Source organism: Tilletiaria anomala, assembly GCF_000711695.1.
Source record: "Tilletiaria anomala UBC 951 chromosome Unknown K437scaffold_112, whole genome shotgun sequence".
NCBI lineage: Eukaryota > Fungi > Basidiomycota > Exobasidiomycetes > Georgefischeriales > Tilletiariaceae > Tilletiaria > Tilletiaria anomala.
In genome coordinates this window covers 1-24,637 of record NW_013546910.1, presented here as the reverse complement: position 1 = coordinate 24,637, position 24,637 = coordinate 1, and the positions used below count along the sequence as shown (strand labels likewise).

Here is a 24,637-nt window from a genome sequence, read left to right as displayed (position 1 = left end):
GCCAGTGGCCATGCCAGCCAAGGGAGGCAGGCAGGCACTACGCCCGTACATTCGAGTGAAGCAGCGAAAACGCGGCTTGCCTGCAGCGCACCGCGTCGTTGAGAAGTGAACGAATCCAGTCGCGGGCACTGCCACTGTTACTGGCGACACTGGGCTCAGCTGGGCTGGCGCGCGCATCGCCACTTCCTCAGCAGATCATCATCATCCGCTCGACCACCTAACCTCACCACCTGCCGAGCTCACTCTGCGGCGCGACGCCGTTTAACCCTCCACCGCCTTCCCTCGCCGCGCATCGCTTGTTCCCTGTTTGAACCCCGGACTCTCGTTGGTCCTCTCTCTGCAGCAAAGCGAAAGCAAGCCAGGGCAGCACCAGCCCCAGCTCGCCCCAGCACACCCCGCAAGAAGAAGCAAGCGCCAGGCAGACACGATGGGCCTCTTCTCTCGAACCAACAAGAAGCGCACTGAGTCCATCGCCGAGAGCGCCGGCGACAAGGCTCCCACCGCTGCAGCGGAAAGAAACCGCAACGCTTCCGATGTCCTCGGCGAATCGCCCAAGTTTATCAATGGCGCCGGTGCTGGAACCGCATCGTCCTACTCGCGGGCGACCGCAGGCGAGCTCAAGCCCAAGGATAGCTCCCACCCACTGAAAAAATTCGGCAGCCAGTCCAGCAAGCAAGGCCGGGGCAGCGCGCACGCCAAGGCAGCCATCGCCTCCTCCTCCTCCTCCTTCTCTTCCCACTCCTCGGCCGCTGCACAAGTGCAAGCGCAGGGTGACACTACAACCATGCCCTCGACCCTGACTATTGCCTCCATCGCCGTCAATGCCACGGACAACAAGCCCAGGCCCTCGGAGCTCTTTGCAGGTAAAGGCGTCGACTGGGAGGCCATCAGCCTGACTGGCAGCCCGAGCGCCAACACGCCCGACAATAGCGAGCAGCTCCAGAGCTTCCTCAAGGCGTGCGTTCCTCTGCCACTCTCTCCCTTCCCATGCATGAAAGATCGTTCTTCCTGGACAGCGCTGACACAGGACGGTCGTTTTCCTCCCCATTCCCTGCAGGCGGCGGACATGGATCCCCAGCTTCTCTACCGAGCCGGCGCAGGAGGAACACAGCACGCCAATGCTGACCTCTTCCAAAGACTTACAGAACATCTCCTTCGGCGGCGGGCCCCTTAGCAGCGAGACCGCCGGATCAGTCGCAGGTGCGGCAAGCGGCAGCAACGCTGCTGGCGGCGGTGGCAGCGGCAGCGGCAGCACACCAGGTAGCGGCATCTCGGACCTGCTCATGGACCTTGACGACCTCGAGGCGAGTCACCGCAGAAAGCAGAAGCTCCTCAGTGGCTTCTCGCCCACCCTCCTCCCCGGCGCCGTCGTCGGCAGTAGCACAGATGCCTCTGCCGCTGGTGTCGGTAGTATCGGCCTCGATTTCAGCAGTGCCAGCGCTGGTAAGGAACCTAAGCCATCGGCTTTGCTGCCGAATGGCACCACGCGTCGTGCGCCCGCTGTCGCCGCGTTAGGAACCACCAGCAGCAGCAGCAGCAGCGCCGCTGTGCGCGAGAACAGCCAGGCAAACGCGAACGGCACGCACCTCAGCGTTACTGCGGCCAAGTCCTCCCCAGGCAAGACTGGCAGCAGCTCCGTTGCCGCGCCTGTGCCTGCCTCCAGCAAGCCTGTCGTAGAGACGAGCAGCAGCGATGCAAAGGTTGATGAGAAAAAGAATCAGAAGACTGAGGGTGCCGAGCTGAAGAGCAACAAGGAGCCTGCTGCCACCGCAGCAGCCGCCGTGGCCGGTGGTGCGGCAGGTGCATCAGCGGCCAAAGACAAGACGGCCGGCAGCGATGGAAACGGCGTCGCCGCGGCACATACGACCAGCAGCGCGCCGATCCACACGACTGTCAAGACAACAACGCCGCTCCAAGAAGTCAAGAACGCCGTTGCCAGCGCGCCGCTCTCAGGCTCCACACCCGTCGCTGCCGCTGCTACTGGCGCGCCGAGCAAAGCGGGCTCGGTGCGCGCCATGTCCATCCGTAAGACCAGCTTTGGGCTGTTTGGTTTTGGGCGCAAGAAGGACAGGCTCACCGATCCAGACGAGGACGCTGCCAGGGACAGGAGCATGGAGAAGAAGGGTCGCAAGTCGTCCGTATCCGCACCCGCTTCAGGCTCGGCGGCGGCTTCGCCATCGAAGAAGGCTGCTGCTATGGCTACTTTTTCCGGCCGCAAGGCTGTTCCTACCGCTGATGCCGATGCTGATGATGCCGCCGATGCTAATGCCGCTTCTGCGAAAGCGGACAAGGCGCAGAGCGACCCGAAGGAGACAACGCCCGCTGCTACGTATGCAGCTACCCAAAAGCAGGACGCGGAGCAGGCGCAATCGTCGTCGTCGTTGGCTACGCCTGAGCCTGTGAATGCAACAGCAGCAGAACCGGCAAATGCATCGGAGCCACCACTTGATCATACGCTCAAAGAAGCTCAGCCGAGCACCGCCGCTGCCTCTCCTGTTCCAAATGGTGCTGCTGCTGCCGCTGCCGCTGAGTCCGAGGCCGCCAAGCCTGGGAGCCATCCCGCCGGCGCCGGCGCCAACACTGGTGCTGGTGCTAGCGTCGCGGTTGCTGCGGCTGCCGTCGCTTCTGTACAGGCCCACGAAGCACAAACAAGCGTCGTCGCCCCTGCTGTTGCAAGCGCTGCGCCAACCGCACCACTGGCAGCAGCCCAGCAGACTGCGCCGCAGGAGAAACAAGCGATCATATTGCCCGCCACGGCCCCAGCTGCCGTTACCGCAGTGCCGGTTGCTGCTTCTGCTCCTGCTTCCCCGCAGACGGACGGCGATGGCACCTGCCGTTCGACGGACTCGGAGGCCGTCGGCTACGAGACGCCGCAAGCCGTCTCGGTCGCCGGCAGCGAGGGACTGGCGGACGCAAGAGGAGTAGCAGAAGTCACTGCATCAGTGGTGGCGCTCCCTGTCGCCGAGGGCGATGCTGTCGCTGCACTTGCACACGCACCCATCGCGCTCGAAGGCGCCCCGCCCGTCGCCGAGCTGCCGCTCGAGGCTGCCAACCCCCAGGATGCAAGCATCGTTGCGTTGCACGAGGACTAGAATATCCCCGGCTCTCAGCCTGTCGCGACAAGGCAGGTGCACGCCCAAGTCAGGAGCCAGGGGCAGCCACGCGCGGATGATGTCCCACTCCAAATGAGGTGCGTCGCCCACCTCCCCATCCGACCTCGGAGGATGCTCGCACGTTTAATCTGAAGAAGAACCGACACCACACATCTCACCCCGAAGAGAACAGAAGAAAAGAGATTAGAGCACGGTCATTATGTGTCAACTTATACCCCACGCACACACAAACCCCTTCCGCGATCCCCGCCGCGTGCAGATTGCTTATGCGTGACCGATCAGATTTCGTCCCACCTCATCGATCGGCTCACTATCATACAACTATCCCTGTCCATTCCGATATCATCTTCACGCCATTCATCCCAACGCCATCCCTTCTTCCCCTCTTTTTTCCTTCCTTCTTTCTGGCTGTCAAATTGTTCGCGGGAGAAATACATCTTGTTCTAATCGGACCAGTCGTCGTTGTCCGGCGCCAGCTTGGCCGCGGTGTGCAACTGCGGGCGATCCGCTCGGCCGTCCGCAGCGTCTTCGGAGGGATCCACTTTCGCTTTGTTGAAGATCTGCAGCATGAAGGGACTGGTCAGATACACTGCACTTGCATAATGCTGGAAAGAAGAGCTGGCGCCCGCACTCACGTTATTAAGAAGCTGCTCTTTTCGCTCTTCCTCTGACAGGTCTTTCGCAATCGGACCCTTAGGTAGTGTGGATGCGATGTGTTTTGTAGGTGCAAGCGAAACTGCCGGGTCAAATGCGCACGAAAGTTAGCAAAACATTCAGTAAGTGATCACTTTAGAGTGTAAGAAGATTGCGACGTACGCGGCGTCATGTTCTTGGGTTGCAAGCTGAGGTAACGCCGAGTCGGAACTTGAACCCGACCAGAGATCCAGTCGTCTGCGCTGCACAATGGCTCTTCCACGTCTTGCGTGGGCACAAAGATGTCATCCTGGAAGAATTCAGGCTGAATTAAAAACGTGTCAGCGACACGTTCGTCAGTTTGCGCGCACAAGAGCAAGACATACGCGCGCACGCGAGAAGTTCCATCCGACGCGTTGGATCTCCCTTTGCGACACTCGGTACGCGACCGCCACTTCGACTTGTTTCACATTCACGTGTCGTTTTGGAAGGAACGCGAGCGCCACCTGTGGCGATCCAGCCTGCCATGTCGGCAGTGTGGAGAGCATGTCAATGCTGGCAGAAGGCGGGTGGGGGTACACTTCATACGCTGAGACCGAGCGATCCCCGCGGCTCCAGAGCCAGAGAATGTTCGTATCCGGGTCGAAGTGCGGGAATAGCACAGTAGGGCTGTTGTCCAGAGGTAGCGTCTTTACAAGTTTCACCGACACCGCACCATCGGTAGGCTCAACATCGTACAGTTTGATTTGCCGCAGAGACTCGAGGCCATGCCCAGTGGTGATGAGATGCTTGTCGTCAATCCAGATTGTTTTGAACGATCTCGGACCATCGTGAGCCGCGATTTCACCACCCTGTGATGGCATGCGCGGGTCGAACACGCGTAGTTGTTTGTCTTTGCCCGCAACAGCAACGTAGTTCCCCGCTGGGCTCCAAGAAAAGCCGAAGCTGCCCTTGGCACCTGTTTGGCTGCTGAGCTCTACCTGTTCAGTCCGCGCGTTCCAAATGACAAAGCGGCTCTCGTTGCCGGTGCCGGCAAGAATCGCGCCAATGACATCATTGGCCACTGGGCTAGCCTTGATCTCTGCTATTCTTGCTGAGGAGCATTGACTGGGGAGCTCTAGCGTTGTCATGGGTACCGTGACGTCAAGGGCAGCGCAAGCGGCAGGCTGATCCTTAGCGGCAAGCGCATCGGTGACGCTTTCTGGAGCCGGAAGCTGCCATATTCGTACTTTGCCATCGTCGCTAGCCGTGAGGAGACATAGCGGGTTGAATGGATCGAGTGCAAAGTCGATGAACTTCGAGTTGCATCGGATCGAGGGCGGACTAAGAGGCATGCGCCCTTGAGCTGCGAGTGGGTGAAAGCCGATGCGTCCTCCTGGACTGGAAACGGGGTAGAAGAGGTAGAGACAGTTCACATCAAAGGCACGTTTGTCGGGAGATATCGTAGTATCAAAGGCTGAGAGATTTTGATGCGCCGGGATCAAAGGAGTCGAGCCTGCAAGGAAGCGCCTTGACCAATGTGGACGTTGGTCTGGTGGGGCCGGCGCAGCAGGCGCGGAGCTTGCATGCGATACAGTGCTCGACGCGACCGTTGGCGCACTTGCGGCAAGCTCAGAAGCGTTGCTAGACGATGTGCTAGAGGTTAGAGTTGCGGCTTCAGCATGAGCTGACACAGTCCGCAATGGCTGAATTTCCGTGGCGTTCGCTTGGTTGGCGGCCAGTGCAGGAACGAGAGGCTTCTCATGTGAACTTGGAGGCGGCCCATTGGTGCTCTCCAGCACCACGCTCTGAGTATCTGTGTTTGTATTTGAAATGGACCCCGCCTCGGAATGAGGCGCGGGGCCTCGCTCGCAGGTGCGATCAATGATATAGTCAGGCGCATTGGGCGATGACGGCACTGCCGCCGATGTCAGTGTCGATGGCCGGAACGTGTTCTGCATCTGCTTGATTTGAATATCAACCTTGAGAGGATCCCGACTGATCAGCGAGGGTAATATGTCTTCATCTTTCCGTTCTGCCCAAGCATATGCCTTTTGCCTTTCCTCCTCAACACCCGAGGTAACAAAGTTTAGGGAGTCAGGGAAAAGGTTCTCGTGATAGTCGATCAGCTGCCACCTTGGAACGTGGATCTTGACAGGTATGATCCCATCAGATTTCGCAACAGGCACATAGAGCCTATCGATTTCCGCCTGCATGACGTTGCAAAGTGTCTGCGGCGCTAGAGCTGCCGGTCCGGCAGCCTCGACACCCGCGCCCAAAGCGTGTGAGCCCTCGTTGAACGCATTCTGTGCGTCTAGCTCGATCCATTTGACGGCGGTGTCACCGCGGCCAATGAGGTAGACAATGTTTCGAATATCATCGGCTACCGGTGTCAGCACAGACGGGGAGGTTGAATCCGTCAAGATGGACCTTTTTAAAGGTGTCGTCAGGGAGCGAGGATCCCAAACACCGATTTCCCGTTGTCGCATTTGAGAAAATCCAGACGTGAGGAGCAGGCCCGAGTCCCGCACAAAGCATAGGCGTGACGGTTTGACTTTGCTAGCATGGGCCAGCGTCTGTAGGGTAAATTCATTGAGGTCGGTCAATTTCCACGTTTCGAGGTGGAATGAGCGCGTCAGGGAGCCCACCTTTGTGACGACTGCATTGCCACTTCTTGCGTCCCACAGCACCAAGTATCCATCGGCTGTCATTCCCCCCACTTGGCTGCCTATACCTACAGAGCTCCACGCTGCATGTCTCAAAGCGCTCCCTTGTGAGTCCGTTTTAAGGCTGAATGTCTGAGAGCTACGGTCTTCTGCAGTCTGCCAAATGTTCACCGTTGAGCCCTGCGAGCCGAGCAGCAAACCTGGGACTGTTGGATGCCACTGTAGACTCGAGACGCCGATCGCTCCCCCCTTAGGAGCCCGCAACAAGGAAGCATCTGCTCGTATTCCATCTTGAGAAAAAGGTTGCAGCATTCTAGTGATCTGAACCTGGTCGCTGGTGTTGCTGGCAGCGGCTACGAGGACAGAGGCTGATTGAAGGCTCCACCACGGTGCGATGTCAAAATCGGAAAGAGCTGCGGTGTCCTGGAGAGCATTGATCGAAAGAACCTGTTTTTTCTTCTTACCAGGTTGCGTCAGATCGACAAGCAAGAGCGATCCTGCCGCAGCGCCGCGAACAAGCAGCGAGGGCTTGTAGCCGAACCGATCCTGTGAGGCAGCTTTGGTTGGATTCTCGCTCTCATCCGTGGCAGGAGGCGCCAAGGGCCACGGGCCAGCTTTGACGAGTGTGCCTTGTCCCTTGACTTCATCGACGAAAGCACAATTAGAGCCCGACACGTACCCGGACCCAAGCTCTTCGTACCGTTCATTGGGCTTGCCTGGCATCGCAACGGCGTTGCGCCATTTGGACGCCTGAGCGAGAAAGCGTGACGGCGGCATCGTATCTCGCGCTCGTGGCTCACAAGTTCCAATCACGTTCACGACGGCCTGCTCAAAGCTCCAGGGCCCGATGTTGACTTCCAGGACGATGTTGGTCCAATCAACACGAGACGTACGGTATCCAGATGCATATCTCTTGGCACTGGTGCGCTGAGTGGAATGAGTGATCTGGCGATCACCGTGATGACCCTTCGGAGTAGTAGAAGCTCCCTGAACCATGTTCCAAGTTCTCACCAAAATCTCAACGCTGTGTACTGTTACATCATTCGGCGCTTACAGTGGACTACGCCAAGAGGTGGGTGCAAGAGGCGGTATAAAGGTAGGATAATGGCTAGATTCATAGAAGTCTGAGAATAATCCAGATGTATATAGCATAGTCGACCATCAGTGATAAGAGGGAGAGGGAAGATACCGGTGGACGTGTGACGGTGGCGTCGATGCCGCGACGGCTGCATACATGGTCACGTTACCCCCCCCCTCGCTTGCCTTTATAACCTTTGCCCTGACGGGTGAGCGCACGATGTGCTGCCGCCGATCGAAATGGACATGCCAGTGGCGTTGCTGCGCTGCCCGGTGGCCCATGGCAGCATCGCGGAACAAGGTTCCGCTCCGCAGCTATGAGGGAGCATTCGCGCGATGGGGTTGCGCGCGAGAGAGAGAGCGTTGGGAGCCTGAGTGTCTGCAGGCGTGCGAAGCGCGCAGGGAAATGACAGAGTCGCAGACTGTGTTCCTGCTGGCTCCGACTGGGTGGGATTCAATGCATGCATGACCACATCAAACAGTCGAGACCAGCCGCCTTCCTGCAATAGCGCCGTAAAGCGTAGATACGCCATGCAGACCCGTGGGCCATGCTTCACCTTTTTGACAACCGTCTCAGCGATATTCGTGGATGGATTTCGGGGAGAGGATGGCGCATGCGTGCAGACTTGCGCGCGCACATTGTCCGCGACAATCTTGCGCTTGAACTCCACCGAACCAAAGAGCGTCAGTGCAACAGCCGCATCGTGCGCTGAGTGGGAACGACTGCACTGGTTGCGATGTACCTCGATGCCTGGTCTACCAGCACAGTGAAGCTTTTCGCGGCGGGTGTGTCTGTAAGGTTAACGTGATTGTGAGCCACGTAAACGTGTTGGCTCACACCCGCCGACACGCGAAGTCCCGTTCCTGCCTGCGGCGGCGCCGCGCTGCGGGAGGGTTGTCACTCTTTACATCGGCGCATCAAGTCAGGCGCCTTCGCTCCAAAAGCTGGGCACTACTTAGGGCGCTGGGGAGCGAGAAAAAGGCGCCGCTCCTGTGCTTGCGCAGTGGGCCCGTGCATGGGTTGCACGATGTACTCGATCTCAGAGTTGGCACGCCCACCATTAGGCTAGAATCCGCGTTCTCGTCATCCTCTGTCAGGAAATCGACACGGTAGACCAAAGCATTCTTGAGGCGGAACTGTTGCGACGTGTAGCGAAGCATGTCAGCGCGAGGGAGGGCCGAAGGCTTCTGAGCTGCTTGCTCAAGTTGACAGCACGCCTCTCGCTACGCGCTGCAGAACGGATCTGCACTCTGCTGTGCGACAGACACGTGCCCCTCTCAGGGAACATGGACTGCGGACGCCTGGAGTACAACCGCTGCGAAGACGGCAAATGGGATGCTGGAAGCCACGTCAACGATTGCATTGCCGACGCTGGGGAGATAAACGACTGGTGGTCTCCAGCACCAAGCTCGGAGAGTGCTACCGCGCCTACCGTAAGATAATCGTCGCCCTAATGATGAAGCAGACCATGCACCGCCGCGCGGTCGGTCTCGTAAAGGATGTTTGTCTCGCCATTCATGGAAGGCTGCAGCGTTCGATCACCTTCTTGATATCGACAACTTTGCGACATAACGCGCTGTTGATAGACTGGGCGCTTTTCTATTTGCGTGGGAAAAAGGGCACTGGTATGTTTGCCGGCCGTGCTGGCAGTACCCAGGTTCCTGTTCCGGATATGCATACTACCTCCGCAAGGAGGCGGGCGACTGCGCTGGCATGGTCGACGGCTGACTGAAATCGGGTGAGAATATGGTCGACCGAATCGGAGGAGCGGGAGACTGCCAGGTCTTTCGAGCCTATCAATTTTGGGCCGAGGACGCTGAGCAGGGGGTGATCGTTGGGCGGCGTGATGATACGACGGGTAACGGTCACCTACCTGAGAAAATTGGGCAGGTAAAAGCGATCATCGTCGCACTCCTGGGTCATTTTTTCTGCCAAAGCCATGATGTCCTTGTTCAGGCGAACTATGCAGCCAGTAAGAGCGGTCTCACCCTCGGGTCGCTCGTCTCCAGAGCCAACGCTGCGTTCAACCTCTAGAGGAGGTTCGGTAGCGGAGTGGGGCGGCCCTTTGGCGACATATTCACGAAAATTTCCCGTTGATGACGGCTCACGATATAAAGGAGAGACTCATATGAATTCTGTTGCGACCTTCAACATTTACGGTAAACCAATGAGCAGAGGTGCACAGGCACTCTGCGAAGGCAAGGATAATGTCTAAATTCATGCAAGTCTGAGGAGCACACAGCAGCATGCCATAGTCGACCAAGAGTGATAAGGCAAGAGAAGAGGAAGACGAGGAAGATGCACCGATGGGACCCATGCCACGCCTTGGGCTGAATGAATGATCACGTGTTCCTTTACTTCCAACGTCGAAAAGTCGAGTCGATCAGACATCGGTGGATTGATTGGTTGACAGGGTCCTTCGACTCATACGACATCTCGGCTGGAATTGGAGCTGTCCTTCCTGCCGCAGGTTGAGGCCACCGATCTAGGAAACTTTGAAACTGTGGAAAAGTCTGCAAAAGCGCCAGCCGGTCGCAGTCAGGAGTGCCTTTCCGCAATGGTCGTTGATACCGCCTTCTACGATTTGCTGGGAGTGGCGCCGAATTGCTCAGCCGCGGAGCTCAAGAGGGCATATCGAAAAGCATCCCTGCAAAATCACCCAGACAAGAATCCTGACGATCCGGAAGGCGCCAGCGCTCGGTTTCAAGACATCAGCGCTGCGTACGAGGTCCTCAATGACGATGAAACTCGAGCAGCCTATGACCAGTATGGCCCGGATGGAATGAAGAACGGTGGCATGGGAGGCGACTTTGGTGGCGCAGATTTTGACAATGTTTTCGGTGCGTAGGAGGAGAATTCTTGATACTAAGGGGAATTATGCCATTGACCGTTTCTATGCTTCCAACGAATTTAGCGTCCATGTTTGGTGGTATGGGAGACCATGGGTTTGGAAGGGGCGGCATGGGAGGGGGGGGTACACCGCGCACCAAACGACGGACAGAGGACTCGGTGATCGAGTACGATGTGACACTCGAAGACCTTTACAATGGCCGGGTTGCGAAGTTCTCTCTCACACGCGACATTCTGTGCACACACTGCAAAGGATCAGGTGCCAAAGAGGGAGCGAAGCCCACCAGCTGTGTCACGTGCGGCGGCAAGGGCCAGAAGGTCGAGAGCATGTCTGTTGGGGGAGGATTCATCTCGCAGCGCGTGGTGAGGTGCTCGGCATGCGGCGGAGAGGGAAAGAAGATCCGGGACAAAGACGCGTGCAGGAAATGCAAAGGCAGCAAGACGCACCTCGAGACCCGATCATTAGAGCTTCGTATCGAGCGCGGGATGCGTCCAGGGCGGAAAATCATTTTTCGAGGATTGGCCGACATGGAGCCTGGCGTCCCTGAAACGGGCGATGTCATCATCATCCTACGGGTTAAGAAGCATGACACGTTCGAGATGAAAGGACTCGACCTGATGGTCCATGCTCAGCTTAGTCTCAGAGAGGCACTCCTTGGCTTTGAGCGCATCATCATCAAGCACTTGGATGGACGCTTCATCAAAGTCCAGAAGCAACCCGGCCAGGTTACTCGCCCCGGAGATGTTGACCGCATCAGCGGAGCTGGCATGCCAATCGAGCGGGAGATTGAGTGGGGCGATCTTTACGTCCACTGGGACATTCGTTTTCCGGAAGATGGCGAGCTTGTCGGCGACAAGGCGACAAAACTTGCTGCTCTCTTGCCGGCGCCTCTTCCTGAGCCGCCGCAGGACAAGGACTCGGTTGTAGATGACGAAGAGCTTGCGCCGGTCAACGTCGAACGTGTGAGTAAAGCAAGACATCCAGTAGCCCATGCCTAACACTGATCCTCAATTTCTGTACGCAGTTTGGATCTTCCGGCGCCCATGGCGATGAGGAGTGGTCCGATGACGAGGACCAAGATGGTGCAGAAGGCGTTCAATGTGCCCAGCAGTAATGACAGAAAACCTGGATAACTCGACTGTTCCTAGACGACTGCTCTCAAAGTCACCCCTCTTGCTCATATCAGTCGCATTTTCACTTAACACCGGGGCCAAGCCTGCTTAGGTCCCAGCAATGTATCATATAATGCGCAAGATAGCCACACCTTTGGCATCATCTTCTGAGATTCCCACTCCATCACCCGCTACTACTCAGTTTACGATCAAGCAGTTCGGCATCTATCCCTGCCATCGCCTTGGCAAACGCCTCTTTTTTGAGGCCGCTTCTTTGTGGCTCCGCTGGGTCGTCTTCCAGATCCAGCAACTGCGAATTTTGCTGCCAAATGACAGCGGTCTGCCACAACCCACGAATAAAATTATTTGACAGTCTGGATTTGGCCCAGATCCCTCGGCACTGCTCTTCACTCAAGCCATCTGGCGGAGCGCACTTCGCACTATTGGTTTGTGCCACCTGAGAGCGGATGCGGTGCATTTGTGCCGCCCTTTCGAGCTCTTCCTCGAATAGCATATCGTAACGGCGCCAAGCTTCTGCGTCTGGGTCGCGCAGCAAAGGACTTCGCGGCTGCTTGCGTTCCTCGAAAACACCTTTACGCACAGTGCGCTGGCCATTCGTGGTTCCAGCGCTTTTGCCAGGCTGCGAAAAGGGGATGTCGAAATTCCATTGGACTCCATCGAGACGCGACCCAGCGTGTTGGAGGCTAGAGTTACTTAGGTTGCTTGATACTTGCGCGTGCGCTTGAATGCTCCGGGGCGACTTGACTTCGGTTGGTGCGGCTGTCGCAAAGCTACGCCCGCTCGACGCAGTTGCGCTGCGCGAAGGTGGAGGCAATAGCGCATTGGCGGGTGCTGGCAGGACATCAATGCTCCTTGGCTGGGTGCTTGACCCATTGGGGCCAGCGGTGAAGGCCGTCTCAGAACGATTTGGAAATGGTGGGGTTCCGTCCGAGTTTACCTTTGAGGAGGAAGCGGGCCCTCGCTGAGGGGGTCTGCGCGGAAGAGAAGGAGGTAACGCTTCATTTGAAGGTGCATTTGAAGCGCTCTCCTCCGATGTAGCCATGGTCTCGACGGTACGCGGACGAGCAGGAATTAGCGGGGCTTCAAGCCTCTCTGGCTCTTTTTGAGCCTGCGCAGATGATAGTGCTGAGGTGCTTGATACTGAGGGTTGAGCAGTCTTCTGCTCACTAGGGCCTGGCGGTACGACAGGCTTGCCGCTGCGCGACGGCAGTGCCGGACGCAGCTTGTTTGGACCAGTAGCGGCACTTAGCTTTGGCTGTTCCGCTTCGCCCTTCTCGCCTTTCACAGGGGGATAAGTTGATGACGCCTTGGCGTTTGAAATTGGAGCATCTTTTTGGACTTGTGTGGACGTCCGTGATGGTGAAAGAGGCGATGGGCAGCGAGCGCTCACAGGGGCGGCAGATGGATTTTCAGACTTCGCTCCTGAGTCTAGATGCTTCGCAGTTGCAGTCGGACGAGTTGGCACATGCGGTGCGGTTGATTTTGCGGGACAGTCTTGCAGACCAGATATTAAGGACTCTGCCACGGAAACAGTCGTAGCAGGCGCTGCCGGCTGGTGCGAATGCTGAACAGTGATGTCGGAGATCTTGGGGTCAAGGACAGGTGGTGCTTTCTTCTCCTTTACCGAGCTTGCTTCGAGCGAAGGCCCGTTGTACCTGGCCAATATGTCTTTGACACTCGGCCGTGCCTCATTTTGGCCATTCGCATCGTTGCTGCTGCTAGTAGATGCCGAAATAGCAACCGTTGACTGGATTTCTGGCCATCTATTTGGACGTAAAGGTGGCTTGATTGACTGATATTGATTGCCAGGGTTCTTTGGTGCTGATACGGACGGCTGCATTAGCTTCAACTGCCCACCGGGACTGTTAGCCTCAAAGGCCGCAATCCGAGACCGCAAATCCTTTGGGGCCACATATTGATCGTCCGTGGCGCTCATTTCAGAATCAATACCAGCCAACCGGAGGTCGGTTTGTTCGATGATATTAAGAGACCTCGTTGCGCTTCATCCTGACTCGACGACGTTGGTAGATGTGTGCGCGACTGTGATGCCGGCGGCGACACTGGCGCCGCAGTCGACGGGGGCACAGAATAAAGCTGACGCCAAAAATGTGATTCCCTTACCGGGCGCTCTGATACACTATACGTTACGATCGTCTGAAGCACGAGTGTGTGATTAATGATCGGTGCATGCAAGCGTTCGAGTATGCTCGATGCCTTCTGAGAGCTTGGGTTCTGGAAGTGATGAAATAGTGATCGAAGATGATCTCATCTGCTGTGGGCGGCGTGTTGTGTGGTGATGTGGCCAGTGCGCGCTCTTGTGCAAGAGCGCGCGAATGCCGGTGTTGGTCGAGGGGGGGACGCCTGTGAGGGAGAGAGAGGTCGTAGGAGCCAATGCGCTGCAAGATGGCAACCTCAATAACAACTCGTCTGCACTGATCCTTGCACAGCGTGGGTAACCATCTCTATTGCAGGAGGCCAAACCCATCCACGGTCTATACTATAGTGGATTCCTCGTGAGCGCAGGGGTTTGCGCTGCCGAGAGAAGATAAAGATTGTGCGCTAGCTTACCTCCGGAAGCATCCGTGCACACATCCACAATGATCCTGCTCGAGCCGGAGAATACTATCATCCGTGAGCTGCTGACATCCCGCTTTGCCAAGTGAGTCGCTTGACTGCAGACTGTCTCAGCGGAACATGCAGCGGGCCATATCACCAAGTAAGGGCATGTGCTGATGCTCCGGATGTCCCTTCGCTTTCCTGCGCAGCCCGGCATCGGTCGATCAGACGTTCACAGACTTCGATGGAGTCGCATACCACATCGAGTCCACCAAAGCCGGGCCGCTGGCTCTTTCAATGGACATCCGCTGCTGGAACGAGCTTGCGCAGTATGGCGCTATGGATATCATCAAACGAGAGTATGGCAGCTATATTCGGCCAGAGACGGAAAGCGAATACAGCCTTACCCTTCAATTCGATTACGCCAGCTTGCCGCCCGCAGGTCGTGAGTCGTTTGCGTGCCCCGCTCCGATTTGGTACTTGTGCTGACACTTCATTTACGTATTTATTCATAGCTGAGCGCGATGCACTCATCCATTCGGTCTCTCTGATCAAGCGAAATGCAATGGCAGCGCCCTTTGAAAAAGCATTCGGTATTCAACGCGATCTGGAGAAGATTGCAGAAGGCAACGCGAACCCAGCGGCAGGCTCTGGCGGCACGAGCGCGGGTGACATCATGACAATCAACTACAGAGATGACGAGGCCATCTATGTCATTCCGGCTGCGGACCGCGTAACTGTCGTTTTTAGCACAACCTTTAAGGAGGAGACGGACAAGATCTTTGGCAGAGTGTTCCTGCAGGTGCGTCGTGCCTGTTTATCGAACCTGCTTTGCGCCAGCTGAATCCATTTGGCGTCTCTTCTGCTAGGAATTCGTTGATGCACGAAGGCAGTCGTCCATCCAAAATGCACCGCAGGTCCTGTACTCAAGTCGAGAACCACCATTAGAAATCCGGCAGATCAAGGGTCTGTCACGGGGCGAGAGTGTTGGATATGTGACTTTTGGTACGTTCCCATACGCTCGATTCGACTCGCGCTCGCCCTCATTTCTCACCCCCACTACACCACTTCTCCGCAGTCCTCTTTCCGAGACATTTCCAGAACGCCGAGGTGACATTCACGACCGTCAGCCAAATTCAACTGTTCCGAGACTATCTGCACTATCACAGTGGGTCGATTGCTGCGCCGTCTTACATCGCTCCAGTTTTGCTAAATAGGATCTTCGAACTTGACACCTACAGTTAAATGCTCCAAGGCGTATATGCAGTCACGCATGCGACATCGCGTTGCCGAGTTCCTCAAGGTGCTCAACCGAGCCAAACCGGAGCAGACAGAAAAGGAGCGAAAGACAGCGACGGGCAGGACCTTCAAAAGCAGGGCTTGAGCGCTGTATTCTAGCTTGCGAGTCTGCAACGCTTCGTTTTGTAACGAGTTCAACCACACCCGTTGCACCGTCCAGGTGATGAGACTAGATTTGAAAAGGCAGAGAGTTCAACCCTAAAAGGTTTAAATGATTATGGAAGTGTGCAACACACAGCGGAACGGCGCGAAAGCGCAGACTCACTGCAGTGATGAGAAGAAAAGGTTAGCGCTCGGCCAGCCATCGGCGGCGAGCGCGAAGCTTTCCTTTGCCCTCGCGACTACACCCTGACGAACCCGGTTTGGAACGTGCTTCTTTGCGAGGTTTGCCAAGTGCTCAAGCTGTCTGAAGGCAAAACATCCCCGGGACTTGTTCAAAGACCCCGAGTCGAGCTTCTAATCAGCTGTGCAGCTTCTGTTTCGCCAGTGGAGTTGTCGCAGCAGCCAACCCATTCCCCCTCTCGAGCGCTCGTAGGCATTGGTCAAGATGGCCTCACAGGGCGGTCAGCAAGTGTTTGTGCTCAACTCGGGCCCGGAGCGCCAGCATGGCAGAAAGGCACAGGTTTCGAACATCACAGCAGCCAAAGTGAGCCACACCCTACTATGTGGAATGCAGGCTACATTCACGACTGATGCCCTTGCTCTTTACAGACTGTTGCAGATGTCATTCGAACATGCCTTGGTCCCAAAGCCATGCTCAAGATGATTCTTGATCCGATGGGTGGCATCTTGCTCACGAACGATGGCAATGCTATCTTGCGAGAGATCGAGGTTGCCCACCCAGCGGCGAAGAGCATGATCGAGCTGAGCAGAACGCAGGATGAGGAGGTGGGAGATGGCACAACGAGCGTTATCATTCTGGCTGGTGAAATTCTTGCGCAGTCCCTAGCTCATCTAGAGCGGGGGTTGCACCCAGTCGTTATCATTTCTGCTTACAAGAAGGCGCTTGCTGAAGCTCTCGCAATCATCGAGTCGATCTCAGTTCCAGTCAATGTTGACGACGAGAAGGAGATGCTCGCCCTCATTAAAACTTCCATCGGAACCAAGTTCGTCAGCCGATGGTCGGACCTAATGTGCAAGCTTGCGCTCAAGGCAGTCCGGACAGTGGCAGACATTGACAAGAGTAGCGGGAGCTCGTCTTCGGATCCCAACAAGGTTGTCGACCTGAAGCGCTTTGCCAGGGTGGAGAAGGTCCCGGGGGGCGAGATCGAGTCATCGAGAGTGTTGGATGGTGTCATGCTCAACAAAGATGTCACACATCCAAAGATGCGGCGGCGAATTGAGAACCCGAGGATCATGCTGCTCGATTGCCCGCTGGAGTACAAGAAGGGAGAGTCGCAGACCAACATCGAGATCACCAAGGAGGAGGATTGGAACCGCATTCTCGAAATTGAGGAGGAACAAATCCGGCTCATGTGCAAGCGCATTGTCGAGTTCAAGCCTGATCTCGTCTTCACCGAAAAGGGGGTCTCGGGTGAGTAATTTGTTCTCTGTTCAAGCGGGAAGATCTGACTCGGGCTTCTTTGGCTACAGACCTTGCCCAACACTTTTTGCTAAAGGAGAATATCACCGCGATTCGGAGAGTGCGTAAATCAGACAACAACCGCATCGCAAGAGCGACCGGCGCGACGATCGTCAACAGAGTGGAAGACTTGCGCGAAAGCGATATTGGCACAAAGTGCGGTCTCTTCCACATCGAAAAGCTAGGTGATGAATACTTGTATGTGTGAGGAGTGTGATGGCTGGCAGCATTGCAAGTGAATTGACCATGTCTCTCTCCGCTACAACAGCACCTTCTTGGAAGAGTGCAAGGACCCGAAAGCGTGTACAATTCTTCTCCGCGGCCCGAGCAAGGACATTCTTAACGAGGTAGAACGCAACCTTGCAGACGCTATGGCGGTGGCAAGGAATGTGGTATTCCACCCTCACCTTGCGCCTGGAGGTGGCGCGACTGAGATGGCAGTCTCCGTCGGGTTGGCAGACTTTGCGCACAGCATGGAGGGTGTCGAGGTCGGGCCGATCCTGGCTGTCGCAGACTCGATGGAGGTCATCCCCCGAACCCTCATCCAAAACTGTGGAGGCAGCGCGATCAAGACGCTCACAAGCTTGCGTGCCAAGCATGCCAATGGAGAGTTTTCGGCTGGCGTAGATGGCCACACTGGAAAGATTGTCGACATGAAGGATTATCCGCTGTACGAAAGCGCAGCAGTCAAGATCCAGACCCTCAAGACGGCGATCGAAGTGGGTTTCCTGACAGGCGATCTGCGTACTGCTTCAAGCAATACTGAACCCCTTTCTTTTGCTTATACAGTCTGCATCGCTCTTGCTTCGCGTGGATGACGTGGTCTCGGCTCGTCGCGGACGCCAAGGGGGTGGAGGTCCAGCACCGGCGATGCAAGGGCCTCAGGGAGAAGACGTTGGCGAGCAGGAGATGGCAGGTTGAACGAGTCAAATGTAGGAAGTCCAGAATGTGATCAGAGGCATTCCCAGTTACGTCCTTCTGATCAAGTGCCGAGCGTACAGAACAGGCGGCATCGCACACTGTGTCTGTGCCTACGGTAGCAGTGAGAGCTGCCAAGCGGCAAGTCTTTCATTTTTCAAACCCTCTAAACCTGGTCCATCAAGTTGTGCGCGCAGCTGGCAAAGGTGCGAGAGAAATTGATGCATCTGAATTGTGCGTGCTAGCCCAAGGCCAATCTCCCTTACTGGATCAAGGATGTAGTAACTCTTCAATAGCCCCTGTCCATAGCAGCGCGTCCATGGGAGTTACTTTCGCTGTTCTAGCGCCTGGCACTGGGGATCAAACAGATGGCTTGTCTGCGTCCTTTTGTGCACGGCTTCCACGGTGAATGGAGTAGAAGGCAACCACGGCAGGCGCGCCATGGCTCATGTCCTGTGCGATGACCCATTCATGATTTTTTGTCCATCCCTGCAAAGTGGACAAAGTTTTCCAGTTGGCGAGTCGAATTGTCCGTATCGCTCGTACTCCAGCGAGAATATAGGATCTTCTCAACCTTAACGTGCACTTCACTATCGATGAGCTCAGGGTTCACAGATGGCTGCTGTTCTCGGCGGCGTGAGCCTTCGGCTTGGCCTTTTAGCTCTCTATTCGCGCTGACTCTGTCATCTCGTGACGCTGCCTCCTCGTCGGCTGATGTGGAGCTGCACGATGTGCGATAATGGCCTCGACGATGCGTCGCCGTCGGTGTGTCACAGGCCGGTTGGGTGCGCTTAGCGGACTTCGACTATGACAGGTGCACTGTGTGACAGATCCGACACAAGAACTCAGTCTCGTTCGGTGTCGCTCTCTCCAACCCATTTGACAAAGTATTCCGAGGTATACCCACGCGGCCACCTTCAACCAGAATACACTCGACTTTGTCGTGCTATTCTTCTTCAATGATTCCCCAAGGCGGCTTCTCCACTGGCGGTTGACGGCTGACCAGTTGCTGCGACAGCATTGTGCGCGACTGTTGAGCTGCCGATGACTCGCCCAAAGGAGAGCGTGGACTAAGCTTTTTTTGTCATAGTGGCCACATCCTTGCTTTTCGCTTCGTCTTGTCCCGCACGCCTTGTGGCTGACCGCTAGTCGACGATGGAGGCTTGGCTTCAGATCGCGTTGGCTTGGCTGTGGACAATTGAGTTATTACAGGTTGAATGAACGGCTGACTTTTCGCTTGACGCGCCCCTTTCCCCTCGACGCTTGATGCACAATCTGACATAGACTGCACCCGGGGCCTCATCCTTGACAAATGCGTGATCTGGGGTACAATCTTGGCATTCGGCTGTGCAGATTGTGGCCATGCACCAGTGAACTGTCATGGCTAGGCTGCAAGTGGCGATGGCTCAGCCGATGTAGTTTGAGTCTGTTTCGATTTGGTTTCACGGCGCTGCTTCACTCGGGGGTTACGGGTGTCTTTAGTCTTTGACGCCTAAGCTTTTGCAAGGATGTCGTTGATAGCTTTTCGGCATCGCTTGCTCACAGGGTTTCCGGGCTTCGTTACTTGGAACTCGAAAGCTGGAGGAGCGTCGTCCGACACATCTTCCGCAAAATCCCATAATCTCTCATCCTCGCTGAGGCCGACAAAGTGCAGAGTACTCCAGCTGCCCCCTTCGATTCCATCATGTGTTCAGACTGTCTCCACCACCAATGCTCTCCTCCATCGACGGTCTCTGGTGTCGGAACCCGTTCAAGACGTCCCGAGCACTTCTGTTACGCTGCAGTGCGATGTCCACCTTGGTCTATTTGCGGTTCCTCGCCTGAGCGCGGATGAGCCTTTGATGGTCGCTGGCACGGAGCCGAGTCAATCATTCCCTCAGGAGATGTGCTCATAGCGATGCGACGACGTTTAGATGTGCGCCTTGAGGGCGCTGCCGACGGCGGAGACAGGGTAAGCGCGAAGCGCGCCACGGGGCCTAGAGCGAGCGACCCTTCGTCGGCAGATCCTGTTTTGCCAGCAATGTCTAGACAAGTACATGTTAACCTAGCCAGAATGCCCCGCTTGTATATTTGCTTTTTGTGCCCCAACATGCGTCTTGCGCATCTGGCAATTCGCAAAATAAACTCGCCAAGGTATCAACCCACGCCAGGTAAGTATCCGGTCTATCGCCGACGGCCTTCGGTTCACTGCTGACGTGTTCGTTGAACGTTGCAAGCGCCGTAGAGTAGGCATGCACGCAGTCTGATGGGATCTGGATCGTCATGATGCCGCTGACTAAGCCGAGCACGACAGAGGAGTCACGATCGTAGACCTTGCTAAGGCCGACCGCGACGGTTGTGCGTTTGCTTCAGTCTAGTGTGCAACAGCTTCAAGTACAAGTCCTTCCAAGCATGCGCAATCCGCAATCTCCACCTGCAGGGGTGTGCAGCCGCGTGTTCTTCTCAAGAGTGCTTTTAGGAGACTACGTGACTTCGATTGCTGTTCAGAGTCTAGATCACCTCAGAGCGAAGAGAGTAAGAAGGTGCAATGTCATGACAGCCCATCTACGATTACGTGACTGACCGGTGGGAAACGTTTCTTAATTTCAGCACGGTGACGCCACGCACGTCCAGGCGATGGGTAACAACAGCGTAAATCAAGTACATAATAACACAGAAACCGAATCCAGCGTTGCACTAAATCCTATACTACAGCATCTTTCACCGTTCCCCGATATCACACTTCGTCCATGGATCACGTCCACCCTCAACGAATGACCAACTCGACGAGAAATAGGTGTGGCAGCTCTGCCGAGTAACAAGGGAATCTTAGAATCCCGCGCGGCCGTGCCTCTTTGCATGTCGTGCACATGCTATTTATAAGATAAGGGCCAAGATGCGTCGTCACATCGATTCCTGACCCGCAAAGCAAAAAGAGAAAGAGTTGGTATCGGAAGGTTTCAGCTGCTCTTCAACCTGTCGCAGGCATGATCGCCGCTCCGCATCTGCCATTTGCTCCATTCTCAGCTTTCCCGACCGCGAGTTCCAGTCGCTGTCTGTATGCTGCATGGATGGATAGCCTTTCTGTCTCAAGAAGGATCGGTGCGATCTAGATGCCACGCTACATCGAGGTGAGTCCTCATATGAACAGAATCCTCTCCATTTCGCGCGCACGACTAAGTGGCGCCAGGTGTATTCTTTGTGGTTCCAGCAGACAGTATCGCCTGCATCGGCGTACACGTCAACAGCCAAAGGATGCAATCTTGGGATTGGGGGAAAGAAGTGGGAAACGGAGGGGGGATCGGAGAGTCAGCGGGGCTCGTAAGTGAGGCGCTAAGGATGAGGCAAGGGCAATAGAGTGCCGACTACCGCAACTTTGAACTCAAGAGGAAATTGCGCAGTGCAGTCTCGCCGACGACCATTAAATGATACCGATATGATCAGCGACCTCCAGAGACGTCTCCACACATTTGTGATTGTATGCGCTCATCTTGACGCTGATATCGTCAACAAGGAGCTCAACTGTTACATGCTGCCCCGTGGAGTGACTTGTCTTGGCTCACATATCACCGTTGATGATTTCCAGGTGCCACTGTATTCGAGGCGGGAGGGGTAGCAGTTTATCATACCGGTTGGCGCCATTGGAATTGACTACGGGCAATCTAGTAGTTCGCTGCGCTAGGTCGTGTTATAAGGAAGCAGATACGGATCAGATTTTGGAGTACTAGGGTTAGGGTTAGGGTCCCATCTGCAACGCTCGCACAATAAATCAGTCACGGCCAAGGATTTGACCGCACGAGCGCATCAAGAACGTGCCGCCACAGCGAAAGTATGCCACTTCGGGACCCAGTTGCAAGAAGGGATGGCCTTGCGGCACCACCGCGGGTAGCTCGCCCTTGAGGTGCAGCAAGCCAGTTGAGACAGATGGTTTGCGAGTCCATTTCGTCTAGCAACTCTTTTTCTCGTTGTCTGTCCGGCTCCAACAGATCAGTGCTCATGTCATCTTCGCCGTCCTCGTGTTCCCTTGCTGCAACCTCGGGTGCGATGAGAAAATCGAGTTTCTCAATTTGCTCCCAGTGATCCGTTCGGCTGTCCTTATGGCTTTGCGGCTGAAAGATGGACACTTCCAGCTCGTTTGACAGAGCTGCAACCAAGCATCCTCCTAATGGCCCGTGCAGCCCCACAGGCGACCATCTTGCATCACGTCATGCTTGCGTCCAGAAGCTTGTACTCTGACCAGCAAAGTCTAACTAAACACGTCCTGTCAACGCTGCGAACGATCAAGGCCTCACGCTAAAGAGTTGCACACACCAGCATTGTAGAGCGTCCGCCCTCTTGAGGGCGCAATCAGGTCACCCTCACGCTTTATGTGACCATGAAAGCAGTTCAGATTGAGACCAGTGTCATTGGCTTCGCCCGCAATCGAGTGTTGTCGGATGAACTTGCGATCAAAGCCCAGCGCGAATGTTTGACGGGGGAGGAAAACAGATGGTTTAGATACGCTTCAAGCCGGGTCTGAAGCTGGTAGTCTGCACCAACAATGATGTGCAGTCCGGTCCTGAGGACGACCAGGACCTTACCGTCGGCTGACCATCTGATGCATCCCGGACCCGAAACATCTCCAACGAGCGGTATTAGGTTCGGCAGAAGCCGTTGTGCGAGCGAGCGAGCATCGAGCTCTACATTTCGTATGGGTGTAGCTTGCGAAGGCCGTGGCATCATTGGGTTTTCGCTACTATCCATATGCGCTAGGCGGAAGCTGTGACGTACAGACTGGCGCCTTTGCCCAAGCGTCAAAGAAATTCAGTTGCTAGCCGCAGTCGGAGTCGTTTGTCTTGATGGACCGAGCAGCTCTCTCCAAAGTGGGTACAAGCGAACAGGAAATGGCGGAGGTCATGATGATGCCGTGTACAACGATGACATCCGTGGCCAAATGAAGGAGTTTGATGCAAGGACGTGGATCGATACGCCGTATGTCCAAGATGGAAGTGGTGGACGGCTTCTTGATGGGTTACACAGGTTGCTTTGGTGCAAGGAGCGCGTCGCGTTGACAGGCACTGCAACAGTCTGAAACCTTACACTCAGCAGGTTTCATTCAAATTGAAGATGGATAATGTCATTGTCTTTATTGTGCATGCAGACGCGATCACTAATTCCAAACTTATTCGTGTAGCGCACACCATACTCGAAACTCATGAAATGATTCCATTGCGAATGTTGGCAGATTAAATGTTATGAACGGTACAAAGATTAGCAAAGCGTGACTCGTCATGGTCCGGAAGTAAGGTCTGCAAAGGCACCAAGTATACAAAACCCAAGGAGAGAGAGAAGCAAAAAAATGTGAAGCTGCATGTGTCACGGCCGAGGGCGTGTTTTTTGTGATAGCTTATGAGCCATTCGTTTAGCCTTCACGCTCAACCTCGATCTTCTGAATGACGTGGGCCTGGTTGATCGAGCAAGTGTTTCGGGGCTGGGCGACGTCGCTTGCAAGTGGACGGGCGTGTGCTTGTTGAGTGGGGGAGACTTCGTTCGTGAAAGTATGGGTGGGACTGCGTCCATCGCCCTTTGTCGGTTCGAAGCCGAAGCCACTCATGGGCGAGCCGAGGTTGGTAGCATTGGTTGTGTGGCCGGTTTGAGAGTACTCGCTGACGGGCAGGCCGTCGTAGCTCATAACGCCAACTGGGGTGACGCCTGCACTGCCACTGGCTGTGGACGACTGCCCCGGATTGCTGCTGCCGCTGCTGCTTTTACCTCGGCCAGAGAGCGCGAAGACACCGAGCATGCCTAAAGCGCCGCCACTGTTGGAGCCGCTAAAGAGGACCAGTCGGGAAGCAGAGATGCCAGTGACTGCGATGTTGAGAGCTGCGTTAATGGATGAATACGACCACTGCGGGTTGGCAGCAAAGAATGCAGCATTGAGCACATTGACGACGAGGACTGCAATGAAATAAAGCAAGCCGTCTGCTAGGAGGCGCTGACTCCAGATACTCGCGGTACTCTGGGTAGGGCTAGCTTTGATGCCCTTCAGCAAGCGTAAGGACGAGATGAGGACGATGGCCACGTCGAAGACGACGATGGTGACGAAGTTTGCGTAGAAGACATTTGCGTGTGATTTGGAGAGCGGGAAGCAACTTAAGCCGCCAGGTCCGACCAATGGTATCACGAAGGAGGCGAAGAGGAGGGTGCAGACTGCCTGGCCGACCCAAAGAAAACAGAGAAGACAAAGAATGGTTCGGTTGCGATTGTAAATGGCCCAAGTGCGGAAGACGAAAATGGCCGAGGCGCCGAGGGTGACGATGCTGCAAACATAGGGGATGGTTCGCGCGATCAAGTCGCAGGGCTTTTCCGTCCAAAATGCGCGTACGGCAGTCAGAAACATCACTAGCCAGATGATCGGTACGTAGCGAACGATAACGAATGGGAGGGTGATCAACACGAAGCCCTTTTTCCGATACCACCGGATTTCATCCGGAAGCGTCAGCAAGTAGCTGAAGGCGTTAAGAATGATAAGAAGCGAAGTCAGTGTTTGTGGTATTGATAGCAAATTCTGCGGCCCTATTAGCCGGTCGATGAACTTACTCCCAGAGGACCATGGCTAATGATGCCGCTGCATATAGTGAAATGTCCCATACCGGAGCCGTGACTGGAAGGAACGGTGGCTGGGGTAGCACGAGGGGAGGTGCGTCATTTTCCATGATGTTGGAGAGTCTGGGTCCGGCAACGATAGGTGAGAGAGCGGATGTTGGATAGGTAGGACTGTTGCTCCCTCTCTCGTTGGATAAAGGCGTAGCCGGCGCACCCTGGACCCACTGCCTCGTTGACCCAGACAGCTAGTAGGAATGCAGAGATT

General features: G+C 55.6%; 7 protein-coding genes across 7 annotated transcripts; 4 read left to right on the top strand and 3 right to left on the bottom strand.

Annotated features, from left to right (window-relative positions):
- The first annotated feature begins 254 nt into the window (after window positions 1-254).
- Window positions 255-3,574, top strand: K437DRAFT_259266 (uncharacterized protein). Its single transcript, XM_013385394.1, has 2 exons — window positions 255-957; window positions 1,058-3,574. Exons 1-2 carry the CDS (start codon window positions 428-430, stop codon window positions 3,090-3,092), a joined length of 2,565 nt encoding a protein of 854 aa, XP_013240848.1. The 5' UTR covers window positions 255-427; the 3' UTR covers window positions 3,093-3,574.
- Window positions 3,557-7,168, bottom strand: K437DRAFT_270447 (DUF1900-domain-containing protein; the record flags this gene model as incomplete). The annotated part of the gene is made up of 5 exons (XM_013385393.1): window positions 3,557-3,673; window positions 3,749-3,849; window positions 3,930-4,056; window positions 4,133-6,301; window positions 6,374-7,168. The coding sequence occupies 5 exons, from the start codon at window positions 7,166-7,168 to the stop codon at window positions 3,557-3,559; spliced, it is 3,309 nt and encodes a 1,102-aa protein (XP_013240847.1).
- A 2,858-nt stretch (window positions 7,169-10,026) lies between these two features.
- Window positions 10,027-11,434, top strand: K437DRAFT_279447 (DnaJ protein, subfamily A, member 2; the record flags this gene model as incomplete). The annotated part of the gene is made up of 3 exons (XM_013385392.1): window positions 10,027-10,309; window positions 10,384-11,282; window positions 11,345-11,434. 3 exons carry the CDS (start codon window positions 10,027-10,029, stop codon window positions 11,432-11,434), a joined length of 1,272 nt encoding a protein of 423 aa, XP_013240846.1.
- A 2,474-nt stretch (window positions 11,435-13,908) lies between these two features.
- K437DRAFT_259262 (putative ARC35-subunit of the Arp2/3 complex) lies at window positions 13,909-15,450 on the top strand. The gene is made up of 6 exons (XM_013385391.1): window positions 13,909-14,112; window positions 14,219-14,454; window positions 14,525-14,811; window positions 14,879-15,014; window positions 15,088-15,177; window positions 15,251-15,450. The coding sequence occupies exons 1-6, from the start codon at window positions 14,051-14,053 to the stop codon at window positions 15,391-15,393; spliced, it is 954 nt and encodes a 317-aa protein (XP_013240845.1). The 5' UTR covers window positions 13,909-14,050; the 3' UTR covers window positions 15,394-15,450.
- Window positions 15,451-15,665: 215 nt separating this feature from the next.
- On the top strand, window positions 15,666-17,983 carry K437DRAFT_276165 (T-complex protein 1). The gene is made up of 6 exons (XM_013385390.1): window positions 15,666-15,954; window positions 16,020-16,842; window positions 16,902-17,088; window positions 17,159-17,609; window positions 17,680-17,822; window positions 17,892-17,983. The coding sequence occupies exons 1-5, from the start codon at window positions 15,856-15,858 to the stop codon at window positions 17,809-17,811; spliced, it is 1,692 nt and encodes a 563-aa protein (XP_013240844.1). The 5' UTR covers window positions 15,666-15,855; the 3' UTR covers window positions 17,812-17,822; window positions 17,892-17,983.
- Window positions 17,984-18,577: 594 nt separating this feature from the next.
- Window positions 18,578-19,425, bottom strand: K437DRAFT_259260 (uncharacterized protein). Its single transcript, XM_013385389.1, has 3 exons — window positions 19,352-19,425; window positions 18,716-19,258; window positions 18,578-18,627 (listed from the first exon to the last, which is right to left on the bottom strand). Exon 2 carries the CDS (start codon window positions 19,188-19,190, stop codon window positions 18,978-18,980), a length of 213 nt encoding a protein of 70 aa, XP_013240843.1. The 5' UTR covers window positions 19,191-19,258; window positions 19,352-19,425; the 3' UTR covers window positions 18,578-18,627; window positions 18,716-18,977.
- A 3,571-nt stretch (window positions 19,426-22,996) lies between these two features.
- K437DRAFT_259258 (uncharacterized protein) lies at window positions 22,997-24,637 on the bottom strand. Its single transcript, XM_013385388.1, has 2 exons — window positions 24,367-24,637; window positions 22,997-24,275 (listed from the first exon to the last, which is right to left on the bottom strand). Exons 1-2 carry the CDS (start codon window positions 24,480-24,482, stop codon window positions 23,189-23,191), a joined length of 1,203 nt encoding a protein of 400 aa, XP_013240842.1. The 5' UTR covers window positions 24,483-24,637; the 3' UTR covers window positions 22,997-23,188.

What these genes read in the sequence shown, in the direction of transcription:
- K437DRAFT_259266 (XM_013385394.1), top strand. Translation starts at nt 428, where the DNA reads ATGGGCCTCTTCTCTCGAACCAACAAGAAGCGCACTGAGTCCATCGCC. An exon ending in CTCCAGAGCTTCCTCAAGGC is followed by an intron (nt 958 to 1,057) that starts GTGCGTTCCTCT and finishes CATTCCCTGCAG; the next exon opens with GCGGCGGACATGGATCCCCA.
- K437DRAFT_259262 (XM_013385391.1), top strand. Translation starts at nt 14,051, where the DNA reads ATGATCCTGCTCGAGCCGGAGAATACTATCATCCGTGAGCTGCTGACA. An exon ending in TTGGCAGAGTGTTCCTGCAG is followed by an intron (nt 14,812 to 14,878) that starts GTGCGTCGTGCC and finishes CTCTTCTGCTAG; the next exon opens with GAATTCGTTGATGCACGAAG. An exon ending in AGACTATCTGCACTATCACA is followed by an intron (nt 15,178 to 15,250) that starts GTGGGTCGATTG and finishes TGACACCTACAG; the next exon opens with TTAAATGCTCCAAGGCGTAT.
- K437DRAFT_276165 (XM_013385390.1), top strand. Translation starts at nt 15,856, where the DNA reads ATGGCCTCACAGGGCGGTCAGCAAGTGTTTGTGCTCAACTCGGGCCCG. An exon ending in CGAACATCACAGCAGCCAAA is followed by an intron (nt 15,955 to 16,019) that starts GTGAGCCACACC and finishes TGCTCTTTACAG; the next exon opens with ACTGTTGCAGATGTCATTCG. An exon ending in CACCGAAAAGGGGGTCTCGG is followed by an intron (nt 16,843 to 16,901) that starts GTGAGTAATTTG and finishes CTTTGGCTACAG; the next exon opens with ACCTTGCCCAACACTTTTTG.
- K437DRAFT_259260 (XM_013385389.1), bottom strand. Translation starts at nt 19,190, where the DNA reads ATGACAGTTCACTGGTGCATGGCCACAATCTGCACAGCCGAATGCCAA.
- K437DRAFT_259258 (XM_013385388.1), bottom strand. Translation starts at nt 24,482, where the DNA reads ATGGAAAATGACGCACCTCCCCTCGTGCTACCCCAGCCACCGTTCCTT. An exon ending in TTAGCCATGGTCCTCTGGGA is followed by an intron (nt 24,276 to 24,366) that starts GTAAGTTCATCG and finishes TAACGCCTTCAG; the next exon opens with CTACTTGCTGACGCTTCCGG.